Source organism: Hemicordylus capensis, chromosome 7, assembly GCF_027244095.1.
Source record: "Hemicordylus capensis ecotype Gifberg chromosome 7, rHemCap1.1.pri, whole genome shotgun sequence".
NCBI classification, from domain to species: Eukaryota; Metazoa; Chordata; class Lepidosauria; order Squamata; family Cordylidae; genus Hemicordylus; species Hemicordylus capensis.
Genome location: NC_069663.1, coordinates 12062343 through 12088357, shown reverse-complemented (window position 1 = coordinate 12088357; position 26015 = coordinate 12062343). Strand labels below are relative to the sequence as shown.

Below are 26015 nucleotides of genomic sequence, written 5' to 3'. Positions count from 1 at the left end.
TTGTGGTTGAAGCCAAGTGGAAGTGAACTGCCTACATCTCAGGAAAGGAAGAATATAAAGCAATCCAGTGAAACCTGATCAGTACCTAGCTAAGAGACCATTGCGAATGCCACATAAACGGCACCAAACTTTCTAAAAAGCAAAGTGGGACATCAGTAAGTAAAAATAAAAAATCAATCAATCAGTGAAAAAAGTATATTTGTCAAGATATAGAATTTGAGTTCCAATATGCTAATCCAATTCATTTGTGCACAACATTTAATACCCACATCTCATTCAGTGATTTAGTGTGTCTGTCTGATCTCAGATGTACAGTGTTCCAGCCCTCATCCACCCCAAATAAAAACTCTTTCCTTCCTGACAGCTGGAGAGATGGAATGAGAAGCCGGCACAATGAAACAAGCGCTGCTTGGAGACGTACACAGAAATGCATTTATTTTTCACCATCATCAGGATTATGAAATCACAGCAGCAGAGTTCAGCATGTACAAAGGAAACCAGCACCCCCGGAGAACCAACTCTAAGAGGACAGAGGCCCATCTGGCTAATCACCAGCCAAGGGGGGAGGAGGAGGGGGAAGGAGAACCCCCACATGGCAAATCAATGAAACTCAAGAGGCCTCAAAAAAGGGAAAGTGGCACACAGACCCAAATGCAGCAAGCACGAAGGAGCCTCCAAGAAAGAGGTATCAAAGCAAAGAGGGAATCCTCGAGGACTTTGCATCCTACCAAATCGCTGCTTTGAAGGCATTTCCACGCAGATATAAACCATGTGTAGAGTTGCTGCACAGTGATCTTTGGCAAATACTCAGGATTTCCCCAGTCCCCACACAGAAATGCCTTTTACCTGGGAATGTTGCAACTCTCACCAACAGCACCACATGGCAGTTCCTAGGCAGGTATTGAAAATGGAGGACCAATTCGTTCATCAGAGCAGGACTAGGCAACCTTTGGCATTCCCGCTGCTGGTGAACTACAACCCCCATCATCATGCATGGGGATGATGGGAGTTGCAGTTCAACAGCTGAGATGGATGTGGGCTTGTGGTGAAGGGGTCACGTGAGTGCCAACCTACTTTCAGAAGCTTTTCTGGTCACACAGTACCTGCCACCTATGGACATAGTGAAGGAACTGGCCCACGGCTTTGTCACAAGGGGTGGGAAAAGATGATTGGCAGCAGCTTAACCGCTTACAGCAGAAGGCCTGTAACTTGCCAAGGAAGGGCAGCAGCTAGCCACACAGCTATGCCCACTATCATCACCCCTTAGCAACAACATGCTGAGTAGGGCTGCCTATCAGACATCCCGATGTCCCCGTGTGCCTTCCTGACCAGCCCCACACAATCCCGATTCAGTAAAAGAGCCCCCCACGGGAAAGGTGAGGAACTGCATGGAGATGGCCATCCTGGCAGCAGGGGAGGAAGGGTGTAAGTTCATGGGCATTGGAGCATCTGACGCTCAACCCTACTGCCAAGGCTCAAGACCCAGGAAGAGCGAAACAATCCCACATCGATCTGCAACGGCAGCCTCAAAGTTAGCACTCAGCGTGTTCGGCCCACTAAATTTATTCCTACTCTCCTCCAGTTTGTGCTCCTCTCTCTCCCTCTAGCCAGCCTATTCAAGAACACAAACATTAAAACACACATTGTGAGAGCACAAAAGGCGGCTGGGGAGTGGAGGGGGGAGGGCAGGGTGTGCGCAGAGAAGGGTTAGGTTATAAGTTTATTCGGTCATTGACCAGCAAGGGCGTTTCTACCATCCTGCTCCTCCTACCACCAGTGCTAGCATCAGATTTTGGCAATGCTTGTTCAGTTGCATGATGTCAGGAAAGCACGTTTTAATTGACTCAAAAACCTGGACTAACACCTACGCTACTGTAGCAAGTTGGCTTTGAGCACCAGGTCTGGGAATTTCTCCTTCCTGGAGCTCTTTTTGGCAAGTCAAGATAAGGGGGGTGGCGGGGGGAGCGGAGAGAAAGCTTTCTTATTCAGTAGGCTTGGCCTATTAGCTCCACAAAAAAACCCGAGAAGCCCTGCTGGGTAGTAAGCTAAACAGCCCAGGGTTCGACTGATGGACCGCCACTCACACTCACTTTGATGTAAGACCTTTGATCTCTAAACAGCCTCAAGCTTATTGATTAGGTTTTCTACAGCTGCTGTCGTGCTTGAAATGGCTGAATGCAGCACAAGAGGTCTTGGCCCAGCCCCAGATGTAACACGCACAGAGAGAATATGCCGCTCTGTAGCACACTGCAAAGCGCTGGAGGCTCCTGACACAGTATTAAAGGAGAGAGACTAGCACTGGGAAGTGGGCGGGGGGGGGGAGAGAAAGGGGAGCAACCTAAAACAGCCTCTTCTGCCCTCTTCCTAGAATTTTGCATCACCACATGGGCAAGACCTCGAGCCAGAATCGAGGGCTTCTGTGACTGGGGGAAAAGGACACATTTCCAGCTGCTTCTAGGCAACCTGGAAATAATCCTGGAGAGTGTGGGCCTAAAAAGCTTTTCTTCTATGCTCTTCTTCCTCCTCCTTCTCAGAAGAGACTTCATGCTGGTCTACAGCTTCTAGCTTCTGTCCCTTGGCAGGAAAACCAGGCATTCCTCTGTACCGCTGAGTGCTTCTCGAGTCTTCCCAGGTGAAATGCAGTGCTTCTGAGTTTGACTCTCGGGGCTGTGTCTGGTTCCCTCATGGAACTCTGGGAACTGGAGTTCGATGAAGAGGGCCGGAATGTCTGACAGACTCTCAAAGGCTGAGCCAAGGACAGCTCAAGGGCAACACCAATGATGATTTTGCCAGCGACAGCATGAGCTGGAGGGAGACGGAGAAGACTCAGCTGCTTTAGAAGAATGACATTTCCCTAAGAACACCATGTAATGAATCCACTCCCTCTGCAACCAACGAGGGGCCATAACAGCACAGAGCCTTGTGCTGTGATGAAGTACCAGCTGCAAGTGCAGAAATGGAAGGTAAACCTACTCTGGGCACAACATCCTCCCCTGTCTGTGTGCACAACGGGGGCTTTCTTTTCATTTTGAGAGTGCCAATACAGAGGTATGTGGCAATCGGAGAAATGTTACTAACAATATTGCAAATTCCCTTTCCCTATCAACGTGTAAGCAGGCATAACCCGATCAGCCGACCCCACCTATATGCAGAGTGGCAGAGAGCGCCCCTTTGCACAAGTGCTATCAGGAATCAGCCCCTCATACCTACTTGCGAGGGGAGTTAAACCCTCACTGCATGTCCTGCAAAGCAAAGTCCGGGGATGTATCTTTCTACAGCAGAGCCTTCATTCTAAGGGGAGCTTTGGCGAGAAGCAGGGTGCAGTGGTTTGCCCCCGGCCCCTGGGTGTTTGAAGGCAAGAATGTTTAAAAAGACATTTTTAAATTACTGGAGAATACCAGCCCCACAGGATAAAAAGGAGAGTTGTTCTAAGAAAGCAAAAATGGACTTCCTTCCCAAGTGTTTTCAGGCCAAGCAGCTCCGCGCCTTCCTGGATTGAACACCCACAGTTTTCACCACTTGTCTTCCAAAGAGGATGGGGAGGTTGGTGTCATCCATCACCGCAAGTGAAGGGTCAGAATGACTGTCAGGATAATCCCCAAGAAGAGGATGAAGGGAAGCCAAGTCTTCACAAAGCCCCCTAAGCTGCAGGGAGAGAAGAGAGATTTAGGAGACAAAAGGGGGAGAGCAGGCAACACACACACACACACACACACACACACACACACACAGGCAGGAACAGAATCATGGTCCGCTGCATAGTCCATCCTCATCTGGTGGCTACTCGGGGAAGGGCCTTCTCTGTTGCTGCCCTGAGGCTTTGGAATACACTCCCTGCCAAAATAAGGCCATCTCTGACCGCTTTTAAAAAGAGTCTTAGCAGACATTTGTTCATCTAAGTTTTTAATTAGACACAGAGAACTGTGAATTTGATTTAGAAACTGTTTTAAATGTTTAATTTTGTGCTGTGTTCATTGTAAACTCCCCAGATATGTGAGTTTGAGAAAGTACACAAATAACAAATATAATGAATGAATGAATGGTGGTAAGCTGGCAAACAGGTACAAGGGAAGGAAAAATTAGCAATATTAACCAGAGAAAATCAGTTTATTCTAGTTAGCATTTTGGGATTGGATGGTTTACAAACATAGTCCATTCTAGCTAGTCAACATCTCATGGATTTAACAACAGTTGGGAGAGGGAAGGATAGAGGCAGTTCGGAGGGCTTTGTGGGGGGAGGTGAGGTGGGAGGTGAGAGAGACTGCAGCTGCACTAGGTTTTGTTGAACACCTGACAGGATGATCCCTCCCTCCTCAGGAGAGGGGCAGGTTCGAGTTAGCGAACAACGTTTTGGCAAGCTACTAATTTTGACAGGATGGCAGAGAAGTGAAAGGCAAAAACAAAGTTCTCTCTAGTGATCTGTCCAGGACCAGCTAATTCCTGACCAGTGCACACCCTGCTCACCCTCCACCATCGGTAACAGAGATTCTCAAATGATATTGACTATAATTCCCATAATCCCAGCCAAAGACCACTGCAGCTGGGGATGCTGGGAGTTGTAATCAACAACAGGGATGTGCGGATTGGTTCGGGTGAGAACTGAACCCTCGCCACCAGGCCCAAACCAATCCCCCCGCCCCAGTTCGCAATTTTTTTTAAAAAAATTAATTTTTCTTTCTTTACCCGTATCCCCTTCGGGTGGCTTCCTAAAGGCCACAGGGGTGTGTGTGTGCAAAGGTTCCCTCTCCCCCACCGATCTCTTATCTCACTCTTGCAGCCCATCCCAGACTGATTTTCGGCCCCTTCGGGCCTGTAAAGATCGGCACAGAGGCCATTTTGGAGGCCACCGCAGAATGCTCAAATGGCCTCTGCAAGGCCTAGGGTGCATGGTGGCCATTTAAAAAAAAATTTTTTTTTTTTAATGGCCACCGCACATGCTCAAATGGTCCCTGCTAGGCCTCACAGAGGCCATCTGAGCATGCGTGGCGGACTCCAAAATGGTCACTGTGCTGATTTTTACAGGCCCGAACAGGCCGAAAATCAGCCAGGGGACGGGCTGCGGGGGTGAGAGGGAAACTTTGCGCGTGCACACACACGTGCGCAGCCTTTAGGAGAATAGGCTACAGGTAAAGAATTATCCTGACAAGTAGTAGTGTACCACCAACACAGCTTGAAGGATCATCTGACAAGTAACATACTTTAACTGGTGAACTGAGTCACCGTTTCTTGATCTCTGGGGGAGGGACATGCTGAGCTTCAGCACATAGCCAGCCAATCAGAAGCTGAGGGTCTTCACACTTCTCCCTCCTCTTCTGTAGTGGATACATCACTGAGGTGTCACCTTCAAGCCAGCAGTCCCCCCCCCCGGAGCCCCTCAAGTACCCCTGGGGTACTAGTACTCCCTGTTAGGAGCCCCTGTTTTTATCACAGTAAGCAACAGACCAGGCACTGAAAGCAGATCTGAACATCCTGAGAATCATACCTAACTTTTTTTTTTTAAAAAGTAAAGTGTATAATCTTCATGCTGCAATTATAACCTTCAGATACAGACCACGTCTAGTGCAATGTCACAGTAGGTTTCAGAGGGAAAGGGAGATCTATTATAACTGTGGTCTTCCATAGCTCATGCATCCAAATTGGATGCCATCTATAACTGGTTGTGCTCCTTCAGCTCTGCAGGTGAAGTACCCATTACTGCCTTCTTAAAATGTGTACAATACTGATCAACTATTATGAGCGACTGCAGCTTTTCCCAGGGCCCAAGGACCGCTCACATTACGGAAGAGCTGTGCATCTACTGTATTTACTAAGACTAGCTTCCTCCAAGTTCTTTGAGGTTAGAAATGGGGGGGGGGTCATTTTAAATTCAGGGTCCTCTTCCTTGTGTATACATAGTATAACCTATGTTTAACCTATATTTTTTAAAGGGGGCCATCTTAAATTCAGAGTTGCCTTCTATTTGGGTAAATACGGGTATACTGCAAACACCAGCAGATTTTGAGATCTGAATAGCTTCCAAACTCGGACCAAGAGGGACGCCATTACTCAGGCACTGCATACTGGGGTCTCTTAATAGACAGCCAAGCATTTGATCAAAATCCACACCTTCACCTACAACGGTATTTACAGTAGCCAGTTCTTTACTCACCTCACATACTTTCCATACAGCAGAGAGAGGAAGCAAAGCTTGACCATGTTCCAGGAGGTGCTGTTGTCGTATCGCATGAGATTTAAGGCCAGAGCTACGTGGGAGTGGCAGTTGTCACAGCAGAGGTTGTGCTGGGAGAGAAAAAGAAGAGCGTGAATCTTCCCACGGACCTGTCCATATTCAGTGCTCAAGTACTCATTCAAAGGTGAGCAGATTTTGAAATCAGCACTTCATATGAGAAGGGGGCTAATTAATAATGGTCTGTTTTCAGAGATTTTTATTCATGTTCACACGGTAGAGCATTGAAACATCCATTCCTCACCTACAGTGTTCCTGGTAACAGGGATTCCTAGATGTTGTTGACAACAATTCCCATCATCCTCAGCTACAACAGCCTTTGGTCAGGGATTATGGGAGTCGTAGTCAACACCTGGAATCCCTGACACAGGGAACTCTACTCCTACCTGCAGGTGGAAAGCCTTCCCATGTGATGTTTGTAAACCTATCTCCACAGCCCGAATCCATAAAGTAACAAGGGCAGTTGCTTCTGTGTACAGACTAGCAAGCGTGTGATCAATTACAGTGAACTGTGAGAAAAAAGTTAGAGAAAAACTGAGGGTTGCTTATACAGCTATTATGCTGAATTTGATCCAACTTTTGCCATTTGTGGCTGGGGATGAAGTGATGTAGTCCAGCAACACCTGGGGACCCAAACTGGAGGACCCCAGCCCTACACTTTTCGTCACATCAAACCTGTTTTCATCAACATATTTGAATTTGTTTTCTTCCCAAAGGTTCTGTACACATATTCACGGCTGAGATTTCTTAAGGCTTCTGAAGTCAAACAGGCATTGCTGGAGCTGAGCTTGAAACCCAAGCAAAGCTGACCTCCCAGGGCCTTAAATTAGGTTTTTGAAGAAAGGCGGGATGTAGATTTTTTTAAACAAATAAAAAAAAGCTACAAAGTAAGATAAATCTTGCAAGAGATCAGCTATAAGATAGATAAGATTAGCATTTGTAAAGAAGGTGATATTTACTGCTCAGCCATAAAGCAGGGTTGATACAAGTAGTATCTTAACATTTGTCTGAGACATGCAGTCAGCACACGATCAAACACAAATGCGGGCAGAAATTGAAATCCCAATGTCAGGAAAAGCTTCACCCTGCTAAATTTCTGCCTGGAGGAAGCTGCTACAAGTACAGGAACCTTATAAAGAAGAGGTAAAAAACTGGCAAACTCTAACACATGTTTATTGTTATAAGTTATAGCACATGCCACAGTGGCCAGGGACGATGGGAATTGGAGTTCAAAAACAGCTAGAGTGCTGAAGTTGTGCAGGTAGTATGCCACAATTAAAGGGCAGAGGCCTAAATGATCTCACTGAAGTTCTGGAAGCTACACGGGAATAGACAAGTTGCGCCAATCCGGAACATTCTAGAAACTAATCTGTATAAACTGATCTCTTAGAGTACTGAAATTTGGGGCTTGGGTGAATCAATGAAATCAGAAGGTTTCCCCCAAAATAACATTCTAAAATCTATCCTGTCGAGAATAAATGCAGGAATGGTCCCAGTTGTAATGATGTGTGACTCTCTCCTGCTCAAAATAAGTACTTCCTACTCAAAATAAGCCATACATATGCCAACTGCTTAGTTTCCACAGCTCTGTTGATATGAAGAATCTCAATTCATTTTGACTAGTTCATTTACTCCTTAAATTTACAGTCTGCTTTTTGACAACGCCTCCAAAATAGCACACAGGCATGTTTAAAATACAAAACCACTACATGTCATGCTAACCAGTCAGAAGAAGCACCTTTTTAAAAGTGGTGATTCTCTTTATTTAGCAGGAGGAGAGCAACGGGCCCTATCCATCCCCAGCACAGCACCCCTCTAGTGGCTATTGCTGGTGTCCATCTTATGTTTCTTTTTTAGATTGAGCGCCCTTTGGGGACAGGGAGCCATTTAAAAAAAAAAATATATCTCTATATCTCTATCTATGTAAACCACTTTGGGAACTTCTGTTGAAAAGCAGTTTATAAATATTTGTTGTATTCTTATCATAAAAGCACAGAACACCACCACAAATAGTAGATTCAGATAAAAACCAGAATCCACAGGGTGCAAGTTATCCAGATTGAAAGTGCATCTAAACAAGGGGATGGGGCCATAAGCTGAGTGGCAGAGCATCTGGGTTGCATGCAGAAGGTCCCAGGTTCAACTCCTGGCAGCATTTCCAGGTAGGGCTGGGGAAGAGCCCTGCTCAAAATCTTGGAGAGCTGCTGCCAGTCAATGAGCCAGATGGATGAAAGGCCTAACTCTGTATAAGGCAACTTCCTATGTAAGTTAGTTATGACTAATTTAAGTCTCACTAGTGTTAAGGCCTGGCAAAATACAGGGATGCCAGTGGAAATTGAGAGTTCGTGCAGACAACGCTCAGTAGCGCTGCAGCTCTGAGCCTCTTGAAGAGGTGGTGCTGCTGAGAGTCGAGGGACGCTGGGCAACAACATGGGCTGCATCACAGGTGGCTGCAGGGGGAGAGCGGAGAGCATGGAAACCAGGCAGAGCTCTGCTAGCACAAGGTGTCTGTCGTCTGCCTCGTCTCCGGGCACTTCCCCCTCTCCGGCTCACAGAGCGGCTCCTGCTACTGCAGAGAGTGCTTCAACCCTCGGTAGTGCCTTTTTGGCCGGCTCAGGAGAAGGCACCGGCACCGACAGCTGTTTGAGCTGACTCTCTTCCGCTGTTATCACTTTGCAAGCCAGCCTACGGAACTTAGTCAGGATTAATTTAGAGCTGGATGCTGCCCAAGAGGAGGCCGTCATCTGGTTCCCCCTGAAATAATTTTAGCGGAAGGAAGGAGTCAGCAGCTAAATGGGAGTTTCAGAGATCTTTTTATTTAAACAAATCGGTATTCTTTATTAGGAACATAGGAAGCTGCCTTCTACCAGGCCAGACCATTGGCCCATCTAGCTCAGGGTTGTCTCCTCTGACTGGCAGTGGCTCTCCGAGGCTTCCGGTAGGAGTCTTTCCCAGCCCTACCTGGAGATGCTGCCAGGAATTGAACCTGGGACCTTCTGCATGCAAGTAGATGCTCTACCACTGAGCTACGGCCCCATCCCTTAAATGCCTGGCACAGAATCAGCACACACTTTCATCACAGGTTGGGAAATTACTTATTATATCTGTCAACATTTAACCTTACAGAAGTGCCAGCAAATGCCCTCTGCCATTACAGATGGACAAAACCGCAAAGTGCCTTTAAATCTGCATTACCCTGTAGGCAGCGGGAAATGACTCGACGTAGCAAGCCAGAGGTTGCCGGTTCGAATCCCTGCTGGTATGTTTCCCGGACTATGGGAAACACCTGTATCGGGCAGCAGCGATACAGGAAGATGCTGAAAGGCACCATCTCATACTGTGGGGGAGATGGGAATGGCAAACCCCTCCTGTATTCTACCAAAGACAACCACAGGGCTCTGTGGTCGCCAGGAGTCAATACCGACTTGACAGCATACTTTACCTTTACCCCGTGAGCAGAAGACAATGACAGGGGTTTCCCACTAAATGTTCCATTCCATTATTTAGGATAGTGTTAGGAATATGTTTCTACAGCACCTTCTGTAAGATTATAAACACTGGTTCAACCAACAGAAGTCAGTTTCTCTTGGCCAATAACACCATGCAGATTTCTTGTACAGTGACTACTTTTGCTTTGGCAGCTCCAGAAAAGCAGCAAGAACATCTCGATTCACATGCAGTAAAATTGCCAGAATGATGTGTGCCAAGCCAGGGGCTCTCAAACTTGGGTCCCCCAGCAGTCCCTGTAACAGGGATCCCCAGATATCAACAACTACAACGGCTATCATTTCCAGTTTCAATGGCTTTTGACTGGGGATTATGGAAGTTGTAGTCAACAATCTCTGGGAATTCCTGTTTCAAGTAGGGATGTGCACGAACCGAGGTTCATGCACAGGTTCAGCACCGCAGGGAGCAGGATCTTTTTTTAAAAAAAAGAGGAGCGCAGGTCCTTACCTGCTCTCTGCTGCTGCATGCAGCTTGCTGCTGCGGTGGTGCTTGTCCCAAGTAGCCATGCATGACGCTAGCATGCACATGGTGCGTGTTGGTGTTGCTGACCATGCAAATGGCACCCGCACAAGCACAGACACCATGTGTGTGCTAGCGCTGCGTGGGGGTACTTGAGACAAGCACCGCCGCAGCAGGAATCTGCATGCCGTGATGGAGAGAGTTTTTAAAAGTTTTTTAAAGACCCCGCTCCCCGCCCCATGGTGCCGAACCGGTTCAGGGCAGAACTTGTGTGCGAACCTCGGTTCGTGCACATTCCTAGTTTGAGGGACCAGTGGCTCCCAGATGCAGTTGAACTACAATTCCCATCATCCCCAGCCACAATGGCCAAAAGCTATGATGGGAATTGTTGGTAGTCCAACAACATCTGGGAACCTAAGTTTGGGAATTCCTGCACTGTGTTCCCTCTAAGAGGGATTCCCAGATGTTGACAACTACAACTCCTGTTACTCTCGGCTGCAATGACCTTTGGCTGGGGATTATGGGAGTTGTCGACAACATCTGGGAATCCCTGTTACAGGGAACACTGCTCCTGAGCAAAGCATTGCTTGGCATTTAACTGTTGCTATTTGTGGTGTTCTGTTATATGTAGTCCTTGGTTTACTTTCTGGTCAATTTTATTGTATTATTTGAGATGCCGTTTTATCTTTTGTTATGACCAAAATAGAGAAATTGAGTTCTTGTTGGTTTTCAGTAGCTGGGAAGAGAAACCTGCCGACCAGCTGGCTGTTTGCAGATTACCCGCTTAAGAGATCCAAAAAGCCACAGCTGAGTAATGCATTCCTCACCATGCGGTGCTTGTACTCCTCGGAGGCATCATTCACCGCAGTATCCCAAGCATTAGGACCACAGGAATACACTTTGCTGGGATCCAGCTTCCAGTATCTGGGGGGAAGCAAGGAAGGAAGACTGAAGATGTCAGTTTACACGTGTGCATGCTAGTCTGTCTTCCCACACCTTCCTCCCAGACAGAATACCTTCCCTTCTAATAAGACAATTATTGTGCTAGCGTCGAATACCCTCCTTGGCAAGATTAGGCAGGATCTTTCCTTCTTAATCTTTAGACAAAGGCCTTTCTGTTCCACAAGGCTCGTCATTCTACTTCTTACCTTCCTAAACTGCTATCACCCATGTCTCCAGGTAGGGCTGGGAAAGACACCTGCCTGAAACCTTGGAGAGCTGCTGCTACTCAGGGTAGACCAGTGTTCTTCATTGAAAGACGCAGCAGCGGCAGCTGCCCAGCCCCACTCAACCTTAAGTGCCCTCACAGGATTGTTTATTGGGCCTGTGTGAACCTTTGGCTGAGGCTGAATACTCTGCACAGTTCCCCTGGCACCATGTGGAGATGACCACTCTCACCATGCAGAGCTGGAGAAGTGGGGCTCAGAGCTTTGGAGAGAGAAATAAGAGAGAAAGGGAAAGGAGACAGAGCTCTTTGGAGCTCCTGCACTGTCTTGCACAAAGTGCTGGAAATGGCGACCTTCCCAGCATGTTCCCTATCAAGCTCTTAAGTGAGGGCTCCATCTCTCTTAAAAGCGCCCCCCGCCCAGCACTTTGAATTTAAGGCGCGTGCACATGCACACACCCGCAATTTCTAACATCAAAGAACCTGGAAAAACCCTAGTCTTGTATTCAGGTAAATACAGTACTTAACCTGGGATTCTTTAAGGGTCAGTATGAGCAGTAGTCTGGGAACGAAAGTTTTATAACGCAGGAATTATTGCCCGGCAGGAAATGCCTCTCACACTGAAGGTTTTTTGCCAAAGTGGCGCCCACTTGAAAAATAGTGAAGATCGCTGATTTACTTTTACTGGTTTTATTCTTATACACATGCCATACGCTGCTTTGTGATTTCTAATTTAGAATAAAGTGTACGTGAACTAAACAAACTCACTCTTCTGCTATAGGGAGAGCAGCAGCAGGAGAGAGGGCATGTCCTCACCTCTTGCCTGTGGGCTTCTCCAAGGCATCTGGTGGGCCACTGTGTGAAACAGGATGCTGGACTAGATGGGCCTTGTACCCTGATCCAGCAGGGCTGTTCTTATAAGAAGTGTCAAATGACATCTCCTCAGGCATGGCTCTGGTGCCTTGGGGAGCAGGGCTGTATATGAGTCATGACTTCATGATCTTGCCATGACAGTGCAGATAAAGAGCCAGAGCCAGCGTGGTGTAGTGGTTAGAGTGCTGGACTAGGATCGGGGAGACCCAAGTTCAAATCCCCATTCAGCCATGAAACTAGCTGGGTCACTCTGGGCCAGTCACTTCTCTCTCAGCCTAACCTACTTCACAAGGTTGTTGTAAGGAGAACTCAAGTATGTAGTACACTGCTTGGAGCTCCTTGAAGGAAGAGCGGGATATAAATATAATACTAATACTAAGAAGAAGAAGAAGAAGAAGTTATTGAGCACAGAATTCCACACCCTCAGAATCTCAGCTTAATAATTCTATAGCTCTGTTGATGTATATGGCACAATATACCAAAGTTCAGTTCAGTTTTATTGCAATATTTGATCAAATATAGAATCCAGATCAAATAAAAGGAACCTTAAAGATTCAATACAAATGCATATATGTATATACACATGTGGAATCAAAATTTTACATCAAAATTGAGATAAAATAGTATAGGGTAAAACAAAATTAAAAAGAAGGGACTGCAGAGATGGGACAATTAAAATTGACCATTTCTGATACACCATGTGCGGATCTTAATAGCAGCCATACAAAATGTGGCTACCATGCGTGAGACATCAGTGTATTTATCAGAAAGAAATAAGTTTAGATAAAATTCATCTGAATTATCAGGGTATCTAAGAATGAGAGGAGCCATACATTTGGAATGCAGCTCACGATAGAAGGAACAATACAGAAGCACATGGCTAACTGTCTCAATATCTCCATTTCCACAAGGGCACAGCCTCTCCAAATAGCAAAACAATATACCAAAGTGTTACCAAAAGGGGCAAGTCCCTGTCCTGAGGAACTGACAATCACCCCTGGTGGCGCAGTGGTAAAACTGCTGCCCTGTAACCAGAAGGTTGCAAGTTCAATCCTGACCAGGGGCTCAAGGTTGACTCAGCCTTCCATCCTTCCGAGGTCGGTAAAATGAGTACCCAGAATGTTGGGGGCAATATGCTAAAATCATTGTAAACCGCTTAGAGAGCTTCTAGCTATAGAGCGGTATATAAATGTAACTGCTATTGCTATTGCTAAAATTTGATGGTGGGCGGGAGGAGAGATAGAAGCAAGAGTAACAGAAGAATATGCATGAATGTGTTTATACATACTTTATTTACCCGAATAGAAGACAACCCTGAATTTAAGATGACCCCCTTAAAAATAGAGGCGATATCTGTACAGGTGGCCCTTGTTACCCACGGTTTCAACAACTGTGGTTTTGTGTATCCACAGACAGGTCTTAGAGACCACGGTATAAAAATAGGCTAAAATTAACCTATACGTGGTTTTGTGTAGCCGGAAATGACTTCCGGTGTCATTTCTGGCTGACATTTTACAGTGCAGAGATATTTTGTGGCTTAAAAAAATCCCCATGGTTTTTCATGAAAAAGGGAATTGGAGGTTTGAGGGGCATTGCCTGAGAGCAACGTACACTACTTTATTACTCTTATTTCTGTCTTCTCCCCACTTTTTTAGCCCTTTTTGTATAGGAACCTAACCCCTGGGTTCCCATAGGAGTACGGTTCCGTTATTTGCGTTTCTGTATTTGCATCTATAGGTGAGAGCAAAACCCCCGCAAATAACGAGGGTCACCTGTACTGTATTTACCTGAATCCAAGACTAGCTTTTTTCCAAGTTTTTTGATGTCAGAAACTGGGTGGTCATTTTAAATTCAGAGTCCCCTTCCTTTGGGGTAAATAAAGGTATAACCTCTACTCCACCTCTCTGTTTTAAGGGGGTTGTTTTAAATTCAGTGTCATCATCTATTCGGGTAAATATGGTGTTTACCCAAAAGGTACAGCACTCTGAATTTAAGATGACCCCCTCCCCCCAATTTCTAACATCAAAGAACTTGGGGAAAACCTAGACTTGAATTAAGGTAAATACAGTACTTAAGCTTGAATTCTTTAAGGGTTAATATGAGCAGTAGTCTGGGAACTAAAGTTGTATAATGCAGGAGTTCTCAACTGTGAATCCCTAGATGTTGCTGGACTACAGCTCTGTGATGGACCAGTCCATCACAAGCTACCAATGCCAAAGGCCATTGTGGGTGGGGATGATGGGAGCTGTAGTCCAACAACATCTGGGGTCCAGTACAACCTCTAGCAGGGAGTCCCAGATGTTGCTGACTGAAGGTGAAGTGTGCCTTCGAGTTGGTGTCGACTCCAGGCGACCACAGAGCCATGTGGTTGTCTTTGGTAGAATACAGAAGGTGTTTACCATTGTCTCCTCCCGCACAGCATGAGATGATGCCTTTCCGCATCTTCCTATATTACTGCTGCCTGATATAGGAAACATACCAGCAGGGATTCGAACCGGGAACCTCTGGCTTACTAAGTGAAGTCATTTCCATGCTGTGCCATTAGGTGGCTATAACTCCCCTAATCCCCAAGTAAAGGCCATTGCAGCTGGGGATTCTGGGAGTTGTAGTCAACATCTGGGGATCCCTGTTAGAAGGAACATTGCTAGAAGGATCCCTGTTAGGAGGGTTTTGGGAGCCTAGGAAGCCTTGGTATAAAGCATTAAAGGCTTCTGAAAGCCCTTCTCCCTCTTGCGTGAGACTTCACCACATAATTATATAATAAATATATGAAAGTACAAGAAGATGACTGACAACTGAGATAGTTAGAGGAAACCAAATTTGATATCTCTGTCTGGCCAAGAGTGCTAGAACCTCTGGGTGGATAGATTGCTGGTATTAAGATACCAAATCTCATGCTAGATTCTGCATAAACCCAACTCAAAGGCAGATATAGTTGAGACACAATGCCAGACAGAGACTCAACCAAAAGTTCATCTGGAGAGACATCTGGAAATGTTCATCAGCTACTGCAGCTCTCACTGCTTCAAGCCTTCCGTTCATGCAGAATTTTTTCAAAAGGCTTCATAAGGGCAAGTAGACTTCAGCGTTAAGGGGTTGTCAGCTTTTATCTTACTCTGTGGATATTTATAATGTATCTACAGATCATGCTTAGAGTTATAGAAATGTTTGCTGCTAATTAAGTACTAGCACTTAATGTTATAAGTATGGGTATAACTAATACTTAGTTACACTATTCAATGAAAAGTGCAAGCCACAGCTGCCCTCTGGAGTCTGAAAGTTTACTCTGCTCTATATATGTTATTGAAATAACATTTTTCAGCCAAAGGAGTAAAAGTGGTTTACACAGGAAATGGACAAGCAGCTACAACTTCTTATTCTTTTATTCTTATTAACTACAATATTAAGAGATACAGGATTGGGTGGCACTGTATTATGTATATTTATCTCCAGATGGTGTCATTTGGAGATTGCAAAGTGAGAACTAAAGTATGGAGTTCCACATGGCTCCATACTGTCTCCAGTGCTCTTTAACATCTACATGGTATTTCTGGGAGAGATCATCAGGAGATTTGGTGAGGGCAGGAGATTTGGTGCAGGGTGTTATCAATATGCTGATGAACCCAAATCTATTTCTCCATATCAACCTCACCAGGAAATGGCACAACTTCCCTAAATGCCTGCCTGGAGGCAGTAATGGGCTGGATGAGGGAGAATAAACCAAGACTGAATCCAGATAAGACGGAGGTACTGGCTGTGGGGGCTAGGGACCTAAGAGATGGTTTAGATCTCCCTGTTCTGGATAGAGTTACACTCCCCTGAAAAGATCAGGGAGTGCTCCTGGATCCAAAACTCTTTCTGGTTTCTCAGGTTGAGGCAGTAACCAGGAGTGCTTTTTAACAGCTTCGGCTGATATGTCAGCTACACCCATTTGAGACGTAAAGGACCTTCAAACAGTGGTGGTAACCTCCAGGCTCGAGTACTGTAATGTACCCTACGTGGGGCTGCCTTTGTACGTAGTCTGGAAGCTACAAGTGGTACAGAATGCGGCAGCCAGACTGGTCTCTGGGACAACTCAAAGTGACCATATAACACCGATTCTGAAAGAACTGCATTGGCTGCTGATATGTTTCCGAGTGAAATACAAAGTGCTGGTTATTACCTATAAAGCCCTAACACCTTGGGTCCAGGGTACTTAAGAGAGTGCCTTCTTTGTCATGAACCCAGCTCGCCTATTAAGATCTGGGGAGGCCTGGTTACGGTTGCCATGGGCTTATTTGGTGGCAACTCGGGACCTGGCCTTCTCTGTGGCTGCCCCAGGGCTTTGGAATATGCTCCCTATCAAAATAAGAGGATCTCCATCTTTAGAAAGACCCTCAAGAAAGACCTGTTTTCTCAGACTTTTAATTGAAAATTTAAACTAATTGTTTTTATCCTATGAAATTGTTTTAACTGTTTATTCTGTGTAATTGTTTTTACTCTGCTTTATATTTGTTGTTTTCAGTTATGTACACCGCCTAGAGATACATATATCAGGCGGTATATAAATAAATAGAATAAGGCATGCATTTGTCTGTTTTGCTGTGCATTTTCTGTTGAAAAGCAGTATATAAATACTCTGAACAATAATAATATTTGCAAGGAAACATATTAGGATGAGTGAAGAGGGGGAGCAACACTTACTTCACAGGCTTCCCAAAAGCCATGTTGTCTTCCTAGACATAGGGGAGGAAAAAATAAAAAGAGGTACCTCTCTGTTAATTAGCACAAAACACACTTTAGAAACCATGAAGAGAGTTATACTACAAATCAGATAATGCTAGGTTCTGGGAGGAGAGCAGGTCTCGTGGTAGTGAGCATGAATTGCCCCCTTTGCTAAGCAGGGCCTGCCTTGCTTTGCATTTGGATGGGTCACTACACATGCAACTGCTGTAAAGTATTCCCCTTAGGGGATGAGCCACAGGTCAATGATGGAGCATCTGCTTTGCATGCAGAAGGTCCCAGGTTCAATGCCTGGAAGCAACTCCAGGCAGGGCCGGGGAGACTCTTGCCTGAAGTCTCGGAGAGCTGCTGCCAGCCCGTGTAGACAGTACTGAACTAGATGGATGAAGGGTCTGACTCGGTAGATGGCAGCTTCCTTTGTGTGCCCCCCCCCTCCAATGTCTTCTACTAGTCCTTCTGGAAACCTCACACTGGGACGTCTTCAATGCCTGTCTTCTCATAGGAGAGTCCAAGACATTTACACCCCTTGCTGCTTCAGACCTTTCTGAAACCAGTTAATACAGAGAAATCCACTCCAAACGCATGTAGGACACTTTTTCAAAACCACTTACTCTTGGCAACCGATGGCCCAGAAGCCCAACCCTATTCCCAAAACTCCACCCATCTCATGAACAGCAACAGATACCCCTCTAGGTCCCTCCATAAACACCTAGGCTGCTCACTCCTACACGTGTGCATTCAATTTGCCTGTCTGACAGGCAAACTGAAGAGAGAAACTGATGCTGTATAATGGGAGGGTGCTGACAAAATCTCCATTCACAATGTGGAGGGTGAAAGAGCCCTTTTGCATCTCAACTCAAATCAAGGGGCAGAATGGAAATTGTTGGCCATTCAGCCCTTGTTCAGTTCAAAAATGTACTGGCTAACCAGGCCTGTAGAGGAACAATCTTCTACTCACAGAGACGTAGTAAGGCCCTGCAAAGTCCCGGATGATTCCAGCTGAGGTACAAATGCCCATGTGACCAATGATGGGGAAGAGCCACCTACCAAAAGAAGAAGAAAAGTGTCAGGGACCTTGCATTTTTCACACACACACACACACACACACACACACACACACACACACACCCCAAAAGCAAGCTGTCGGCAAAATGCTGGAGTGGCTCTCCTGTGGGCCAGGCGGACCTGAAGAGAAAGAGGGCAAGTGACATTAAAGAAGAGGTGGCTGCCCATGAAAGCCAGTGGGCCCCACTGAGGCAGAAGCCAGATGTAGCAAGGGCAGTGAAAGAGAGGGTCCCAGTCTTTCTGGGAGTCTCCTGCTGCCACGCTACCCTCCGGATGATCGTAGGCTATATACTCCTATGAAGTGATTGAACTGTAAATAGTGGCTCTCGTGATTATTTGCCTTCCGAATGGGAAATGGAACTTAAAAGGAAATTGCTTTCCTATGAGTTTGCTCCACAGTTACTGTTGTCCTTGATCAAGCTAGCCTGGTGCTCTCCCAAAGAATTTGTGTCATAGCATGGCAATCTGATAGGAGTTTTATAATCAAGGAGATTAATGGTGGATAACCAACTATTGAATATGAAACCTGCCAATTACTTAGATAAGCTTACAGCAGCAAAATATCGTTGAGCCTTCATGCTAGCATATTTTGACGTCCTACCTTCTGCTATGTTTGAAGGCAGGATTTTTAAAGAGTCCCTTGTGTGGAGCAATTTTGTCCTTGCAAGGCAGGCGCTATTGAGACATTATCCCATGTGTTGTTCTACTGTAGTTTCTACAGGGACATTCGTTAGGAATTAATAGTGATCCTCCTAGCAAATTACCCTGGCCACCCAGATTAGTTCGATGTTAGCTATCTCTTATCTGATAGCAATGACAAAATTACTTATGCAATCGCTAAGTTTTGTCTCACTGCCATAAGAATTTAAAGTAAGATTGTATCTGTATAGTTAGATTTTATAAGGTTTACAAATACCTGGATTAGTTTATTGCTGCTGTTTGAGCTGTATGTATATATTTCTCTGGCCAGCAACTGTAAATAAATAGAACTGAACTGATTACTTGTGGTCCCATCAATGACTGAGGTTGGCTGGCAGGGACTAGAGACAGGGCCTATTCAGTTGTGTTATATTATACTTTATATTGTCCTAAGTTTGTGAGCCACTCTGAGCAGTTTTGCACTGAAGGAGCAACATATAAATAGGGAAATACATAAAACACCCTGAGGCAAACAGACCTTTGAAAACCAGAATAAAATTAGAGTTTCTTTCTCTCCCTCCACCTTCCTTTCTGGCCATCAATATAACAAATATGGCTAAGATACGCATATATCAGGAGAAAGACGAGCAACATCTGTGGACGGTTGCAGGGCTGGGCTTGCAGAGCTATTGGCACAGGTTAGGTTTCGAGGGCTAGTACAGTTAAGAGCAGGAACTTGAAATGCTAGGCTCAGGAACTGTGCCACATGCACTCCTGTCTGGATTCCTTCATCTGAAGTGAGGGGGACAGTGTTGCGGTCACAACAATGATCTCTGCAAGACCAAGCAGCAGGCCAGGACTAGTTGGATCAGCACGGAGGGTAGACCCAGCAACTGCTGTGCACAACTACCGCACTAGCTGAAGCTCATATCTGCCTCTCTCCGAGACAAATGTCACCAGTTCACCAGAGAGAGCTCCCGTTTTCTGGTACCTGATCCTAATGCCCTGCTTTTGTCTTTGGGAGAGGCTTTTTTTGGGGGGGGGATTCTTTTTAGTATGAGTTGTTAGTGTTGCCATTTCCCACATTTACAGACCTGTCCCCTTCTAAAGAAGTTAAATCTTCAAGAAAGGAAGGAAGAAGATGCATATTGACGCTAGTGAGTGTGCACATAATTGGACAGTGCTCTGATTAATTTCCCACCCACTTTAAGAACATAAGAACACAGCCCTGCTTGATCAGGCCCAAGGCCTATATAGTCCAGCATCTTGTTTCCCACAGTAGCACACCAAATGCCTTTGAGAAGCCCACAGGAGTGAGGGCATGCCCTCCAACTCTGCAACTGGTATTTAGAGGCATCTTGCCTCTGAGGCTGGAGGTGGCCTATAGCCATCAGACTTGTAGCCATTGACAGACCTGTCCTTCATGAATTTATCTAAGCCCCTTTGAAGCCATCCAAGTTAGTGGCCATCACCACATCTCATGGCAGAGAATTCCATAGATTATTTATGTTCTGTGTGAAAGAGTACTTCCTTTTGTTGATTCTAAATTTACTGACCTCCAGTTTCATGGGATGGCCCCTGGTTCTAGTGTTGTGAGAGTGGGAGAAAAATTTATCTCTGGCCACTCTCTCTATTCCATGCATCATTTTTGGTCCCTATAGCCACCTCCTACAACAGCTATTATGCTTAAGTCACAGCTATCCTATAATAGCTGCAACCAAATCAATTATGAAACTGAACACTGTATTAAAGATCATGATCTGATGAAGTCAGTTTAATACCATCTGCTTCAAAAGGCAGTGCAAAACTTGCTGTTAGAGTTTCTTCCTCATACCATACATCAACAGTGGAAGAGCAGAGCTTCAGTTTAATCTTTGGGGTGAGAACCAGGGTATCAGCAATACACAAGAACCACCCTATTCCCATGCCTCCTCCCTACCAGCTGTAGAGGAAGCCACTATCTTGGCATTTCTCCTAAGTTGTTAAGCATGTTTGCCAAGGAGAAGACTACGCCTCTCCCTTGTGGCCCACACCTGCATCCCTGGCTTCAAAAAGACTTTCAATATTATAATGCAACACAAAACAGAAAAAAAATCCAGCCTTTGCAACAGACATCCAGGCACCATGACCAATGAGATTTAGAAGTTCATGCCAAGTGAGAGCAGCAAAGAACTAAAAGTTTGGAATTGTTTAGTGACTTGCAGGAGGAGGACTGAAAGGAGTGTTGCCTTGAATATTTTCTCCTAAATGACAGTCAAAGTACATTTTCCTTCTCATAGCTTTTGTATTCAAATATTTGCAGTATTGGGTAAACATCATTTCTATATATCCAAGGCATATCTCTCCTTCTAAATCACCAGATACATTTGTCCTTGGGGATAAAGAGATATGATGTGAGGGGGTCTATGATCAGATTTCATTTTTACACTTTAAAGCAATGGGGGTGGGGGTGGTTTGGTTTTGATCAGAGCAGTGGCATTGAGGGATGCAGCATTTATCTCTTTTCCCTGTGCTATGTTCACAATCTAAATTAAACTCCAGATGCCCCCTGCAGGACTAATAGCAACGGAGGTACATGGTTTAGATCAGGCCTGCTCAACTTAGGGCCCCCAGCTGTTTTTGGACAACATAGGAACGTAGGATGCTGCCATATACTGAGTCAGACCAATTGGTCCATCTAGCTCAGTACTGTCTACACAGATTGGCAGTGGCTTCTCCAAGGTTGTAGGCAGGAATCTCTCTCAGCCCTATCTTGGAGAAGGCAGGGAGAGAACTTGGAACCTTCTGCTCTTTCCCAGAGTGGCTCCTTCCATTGAGGGGAATAGCTTACAGTGCTCACAAATCAAGTCTCCCATTCATATGCAACCAGGGTGGACCCTGCTTAGCTAAGGGGACATGTCATGCTTGCTAATCCCCAGCCACAGGAATTAGGGTAGTTGTAGGCCGTTTGCAGAAAGGCCAAAGTTGAGCAGTCCTGGTTTAGTTCAAGGAAATGGCAAAGGATTAAACATCCCTTCTCCAGTAGTATCCCCCACCCCAATCCAAACTGGAGTCCCCAGCAGTGTTCCTTGTAAAAGGGATTCCCAGATGTTGTTGACTACAGTTCTCATTATCCCCAGCTGCAGTGGCCTTTGATTGGGAATGACTGGAATTGTAGTCAACAACACCTGGGTGTTCCTGTTACAGGAAATACTGGTCCCCATTCCTGACTACTTTAAAGTACAAAACAAACCCATCCCAACTTGAGATTTGATAACGAATCTCCTGCATCATCTCTTTTTTGGCTAGGGTTGCCATTTTCTGGCTTTCCAAATCTGGGTGCCTAATTTGCATATTATGTAAGTTGGCTTGAAAATAGTTTTTGAGCAGAATAGTGACTGCATGCTTTGCTCCATAACTCCACTTCTACAAGAGCTAGAGCTTTTTTTTTTTTTTTAAGGAAAGCTGAAATCCAGGTGAAACCTGGAATTTGGGGGCGTGACAACTTCATTTTTGGCCCTTAACTACTGAAATCCAGAGCCAAGTAAACATCATAATTCCTTCAGCTGCCTCAATAACCACAGCATTAGCTGCTTCAATAACCACAGCATTAGCTGGTCTCTGAACCATGGTTAAAAAGTTGAAATGGTTAAAAAGTTGAGAATGGGGTAGGGATGTGTACGAAACAAAAGAACGCAGATTCAGTTCAAATCTGAATCCATTTGAACCACATCATGCCAAATCAGTTTGGTCGAACTGACCAGCCAGTCCGATCTGTTCAGTCAAACCAGTTCAGCAATTTGGGTAGCGATACTTGTAAAAGGGAATCCAGTGAGGATTACCCTTTACAAGTAAAGGGGCAGGGGAGTGGCAAGAAAGGTTGTTCAAGTATCTTACCTGGCTCCCTGCCACTGCCCCCATCTCCAGCCGAATCACTGGCGGGATTACTCTTAAAACACAGGCCGCCCATGCAGTAGTGGGGCAGCCTATGTTCCAGCCTCCATGGATGCGCAGAGGCCGGAAACACATTGTTGCTGCCATGTGAGTGGCCTGTGTTTTAAGAGCAACCAGACCAACAATTTGGTTGGGGATGGGGGTGGCAGCGAGTGGCAGAAAATCAGGTAAGAGACTTTAACAATGTTTCTTGCTGCTCCCCCTCAATATAGGACCAGTTCTTATCCAACTGTGCTTGGTCCGGTTCTATCGCGGCCCAGCCTGGCCCCAAACGATTCAATGTGAACTGGTTCTACGTTGAATGGTTCATGCATACTACTTGTTACAGGCCAGCTCAGATATTATTTTCCAGCTTAAAATCTTCTCTCCTACTTATCGCCCTTAACCACAGAAGTGTTACATTCACCAGCTTTCTTCTCTCAACCATGATATACAATGGGTTTGCTGTTTCCTCAAACCACAAGCAAGAAAGTACTTGGCTAGCACTTCTGGTGCTATGCTACAGTTAAAGAAGACCATGAAATAGGGAGTTTGGAGATGTACTTTCTCTGTGCATGTAGGCTCTCCATTGAACTATCAGCTATATAGCCTTTGATGGCTGTCTCTTAACAAAATTCTTCAAGGTCTGGTTTAGACACAATGTCAGGTATGTGGAATTGGGGGAACCTTACCTGTACAGAGCTCTACCTCTTCAGTAGTACACTTAAACCAGGTCACTCCTGCCCAGTGTTCCCTCCAAGGCATATGCACATATGTGCGCCCACACATTTTTTTAATGTCGGCTCAGTTAATTTTAGATTCAACTCAGTTTAAATCAGGAAGGCCTCACTCTGAATGCATGTGTGCACACGCTGCCTTGATACTGCCACTGAGAATAAAACTCATTCCATACACAGATGAAAAAAATTAGAGAGAACACTGCTCCTGCCTACACAGGCCAGAAATATACCATGCTACTAGGTCAGCGCTGTGTGCAAAAACTGCAGAACCTTGTGTGATCGTTACCACATGCCACTGTTACATTTTGTTTTACTTAAAACAAGAACGACCCATACGTACAGCAAACAACCGATATGTTTAACCCATATGTAAGTCGGTGGCCATCACAACAGTTAAATCCATACGTTTATAAACTGTGTAAGAAGTACTTGCTTCTGTCTTTCCTGAGCCCATTCCTAATCCAAATTGCATTGGGGTGACTCCAAGTCCCAATCGTATGAGCAAGGGAGAAAACTTCTCCCGATTCACTTGGCAAGAAGTTTGAATATAAATAAAAACTAACAGGGTGGTGGGGTTGCATGAAGCATCTTTAACCCCAGAGTGACTTTCTTCTCAAGCAAAACAAATTGTTTCGCAAGTAAAAAAGGCAGTTGGAGCCTTAATTTAATGGAGCACAACATTCTCTAGCACACAGCCCAACTGCACTGCTTATTTGTGAAGCAACCTTTCTCCTCAGAAGTTAAGATTGCGCTGGGAACTAACGATAGTTTGTGGTCAGCAAGGCTAATACTGCTGCTCAAAATTTATTTCATAGTTATTGGATCCCATTCCAAAGTGGCCATTATAATAGTAATAATATGCTATGGTCATATGTGGCAAGCCACACAGTACTTGCCAATCAGAGATAACAGAGCCGTAAGTTTTGGGCAGTATAAAAATATGTTAAATACATAAATAGAAATAAGAAGCACCATTGTGATTTTATATGCAGATAGGGAACAGGAGCAGGGCCCAAGCAAGTGAGCGGCAGGGGGTGAAAGGGGTGGGGGTGAGCCAGCAGTGGGGCAGGGGCAGGTGAGAGTGGGTGGCTGACATTGAGCAATAAAGCAGGGGCTGTGGCAGAGAGCAACAAAGTCCTAGCGCACAGATGCTCTGTGCAGGTTCAGCTATTTAATCGTAGTTTTAATAAAGGAAATATTTCTACCTTGCCTTTCTTCTGAGCAAATCACGGTGGAGTACATAGTCCCCCTCCCGTCCCAATCCCCAAGCCTGTGTGAGAGAGTGTAAGAGAGCAAGTGTGTGTGTGTTGGGGGGCACCCAGGGAGCTTCAGGGTTAGGAGAAAACTTGAATCCGGGTCTTCTTGGGGCACGACCAACACTCTAGCCCAGGGCTGCACAACTTCAGCCTTGCGGCTTTTCTTGGACTACAGGCCCCGTCATCCCCTGCCACTGACCCATAATCAGGGATGCTGGGAGTTGTAGTCCAACATCTGCAGCAGGAGCGAAGTTGGGCAGCCCTGTTCTAGCCACTGGACCGCACTGCCCCCGGCAGAGCCTGGCCGAAAGCGCTCTTCCCTGGAGAAGAAAGGAGGACCCGGAGGAAGGAAGAGGAATCCCTCTTGGACGACCCCCGACCCCGGCGGGGGTTGCACTCACGTGAGCACGGGAATGGGCGTCCACACGACGCAGTAGGGGAAGCGGCACCGCTCGGGGTCCAGCCCTATCCCGCTCCCCACGCCCACGCTGACGCCGCCGTGGAACTGCTTCATCTTTTCCACCGCGACCTCCTCTTCCTCCATCACCGGGGAGGGAGGAAGGGAGGAGGAGACGGCATGACGTCACTTCCTGGAGACGGGAGCGCCGCTTCCGGGGCAAAAGGAAGAAGGGCGTCGGAATGAAGGCGGGGCGGGGCTCAGGTGCTGCTGGTTCGCTATTGGCTGCTGCGCGAGCGTTCTACGGCTTCTTTGGATTCCGAAGCTGCCTTTAGAGAGGGGTTTAAGTTACAAAAGCGGAAACAACCCAGATCAGCTTTAAAATATAAGCAGACTCAAGCAAGACTAGTAGAAAATTAAAAAAAAAGAAGATCAGGGGGCTTTTAGATTTACTCTGAAAAAGGAGAAGCAGCAGCAGCAGCAGCCACTTTGTAAGGAAAAGGAAGCATGCACAAGACTCGAGTACACATATTTATTTATTCCTATATACAGATACATGTGCCTATGCACGCTTGATACAATATCTTGCTATATTTTAAACATGTTAAGTTGTTCCTAAACAAAAACAATAGCTGTGCTTTTTACTAATTTACTAATTTATTGTTCGGAAAGGCTCCAGGAGAAGGAGAACTCAAATGTGAAATTGCTGATCTAACAAAAATATGCTACTTGTCCCTACAGTCAGGCTCTATACCAGAGGAATGGAAAGTGGCTAATATAACTCCGATTTTCAAAAAGGGATCCAGAGGGGATCCGGGAAATTACAGGCTGGTTAGCTTAAACTTCTGTGATGGATGGAAAGCATACTTCAGGATAAAATTGTGTTAAACATATAGAAGAAAGGGTTCAGTGTGCATAAGCCCTTCCATGCCTGGGAGACAACACTAAGGGGATTACGGGGTCCCTGTCATACAACAATAGAAGGGGTAAATCCAGTAGACTGCTGTGGAACTTCTGAGTATGCAAACAGTAGGTGTGGTAACATTTTATCCTA

General features: G+C 45.7%; 1 protein-coding gene across 1 annotated transcript; it reads right to left on the bottom strand.

Moving 5' to 3' along the window:
• Nucleotides 1–418: 418 nt before the first annotated feature.
• Nucleotides 419–25210, bottom strand: TMEM222 (transmembrane protein 222). The gene is made up of 6 exons (XM_053268386.1): nucleotides 24966–25210; nucleotides 17911–17995; nucleotides 16914–16945; nucleotides 11020–11116; nucleotides 6149–6279; nucleotides 419–3645 (listed from the first exon to the last, which is right to left on the bottom strand). Exons 1-6 carry the CDS (start codon nucleotides 25106–25108, stop codon nucleotides 3558–3560), a joined length of 576 nt encoding a protein of 191 aa, XP_053124361.1. The 5' UTR covers nucleotides 25109–25210; the 3' UTR covers nucleotides 419–3557.
• Between the last annotated feature and the right edge of the window lie 805 nt (nucleotides 25211–26015).

Coding starts and splice junctions, on each gene's coding strand:
- TMEM222 (XM_053268386.1), bottom strand. CDS start 25,108: ATGGAGGAAGAGGAGGTCGCGGTGGAAAAGATGAAGCAGTTCCACGGC. Junction 6,280..11,019: donor AGGAGTACAAGCACCGCATG/GTGAGGAATGCA, acceptor TTTCTCTCCCAG/CACAACCTCTGCTGTGACAA. Junction 3,646..6,148: donor CTGTATGGAAAGTATGTGAG/GTGAGTAAAGAA, acceptor CTCTCCCTGCAG/CTTAGGGGGCTTTGTGAAGA.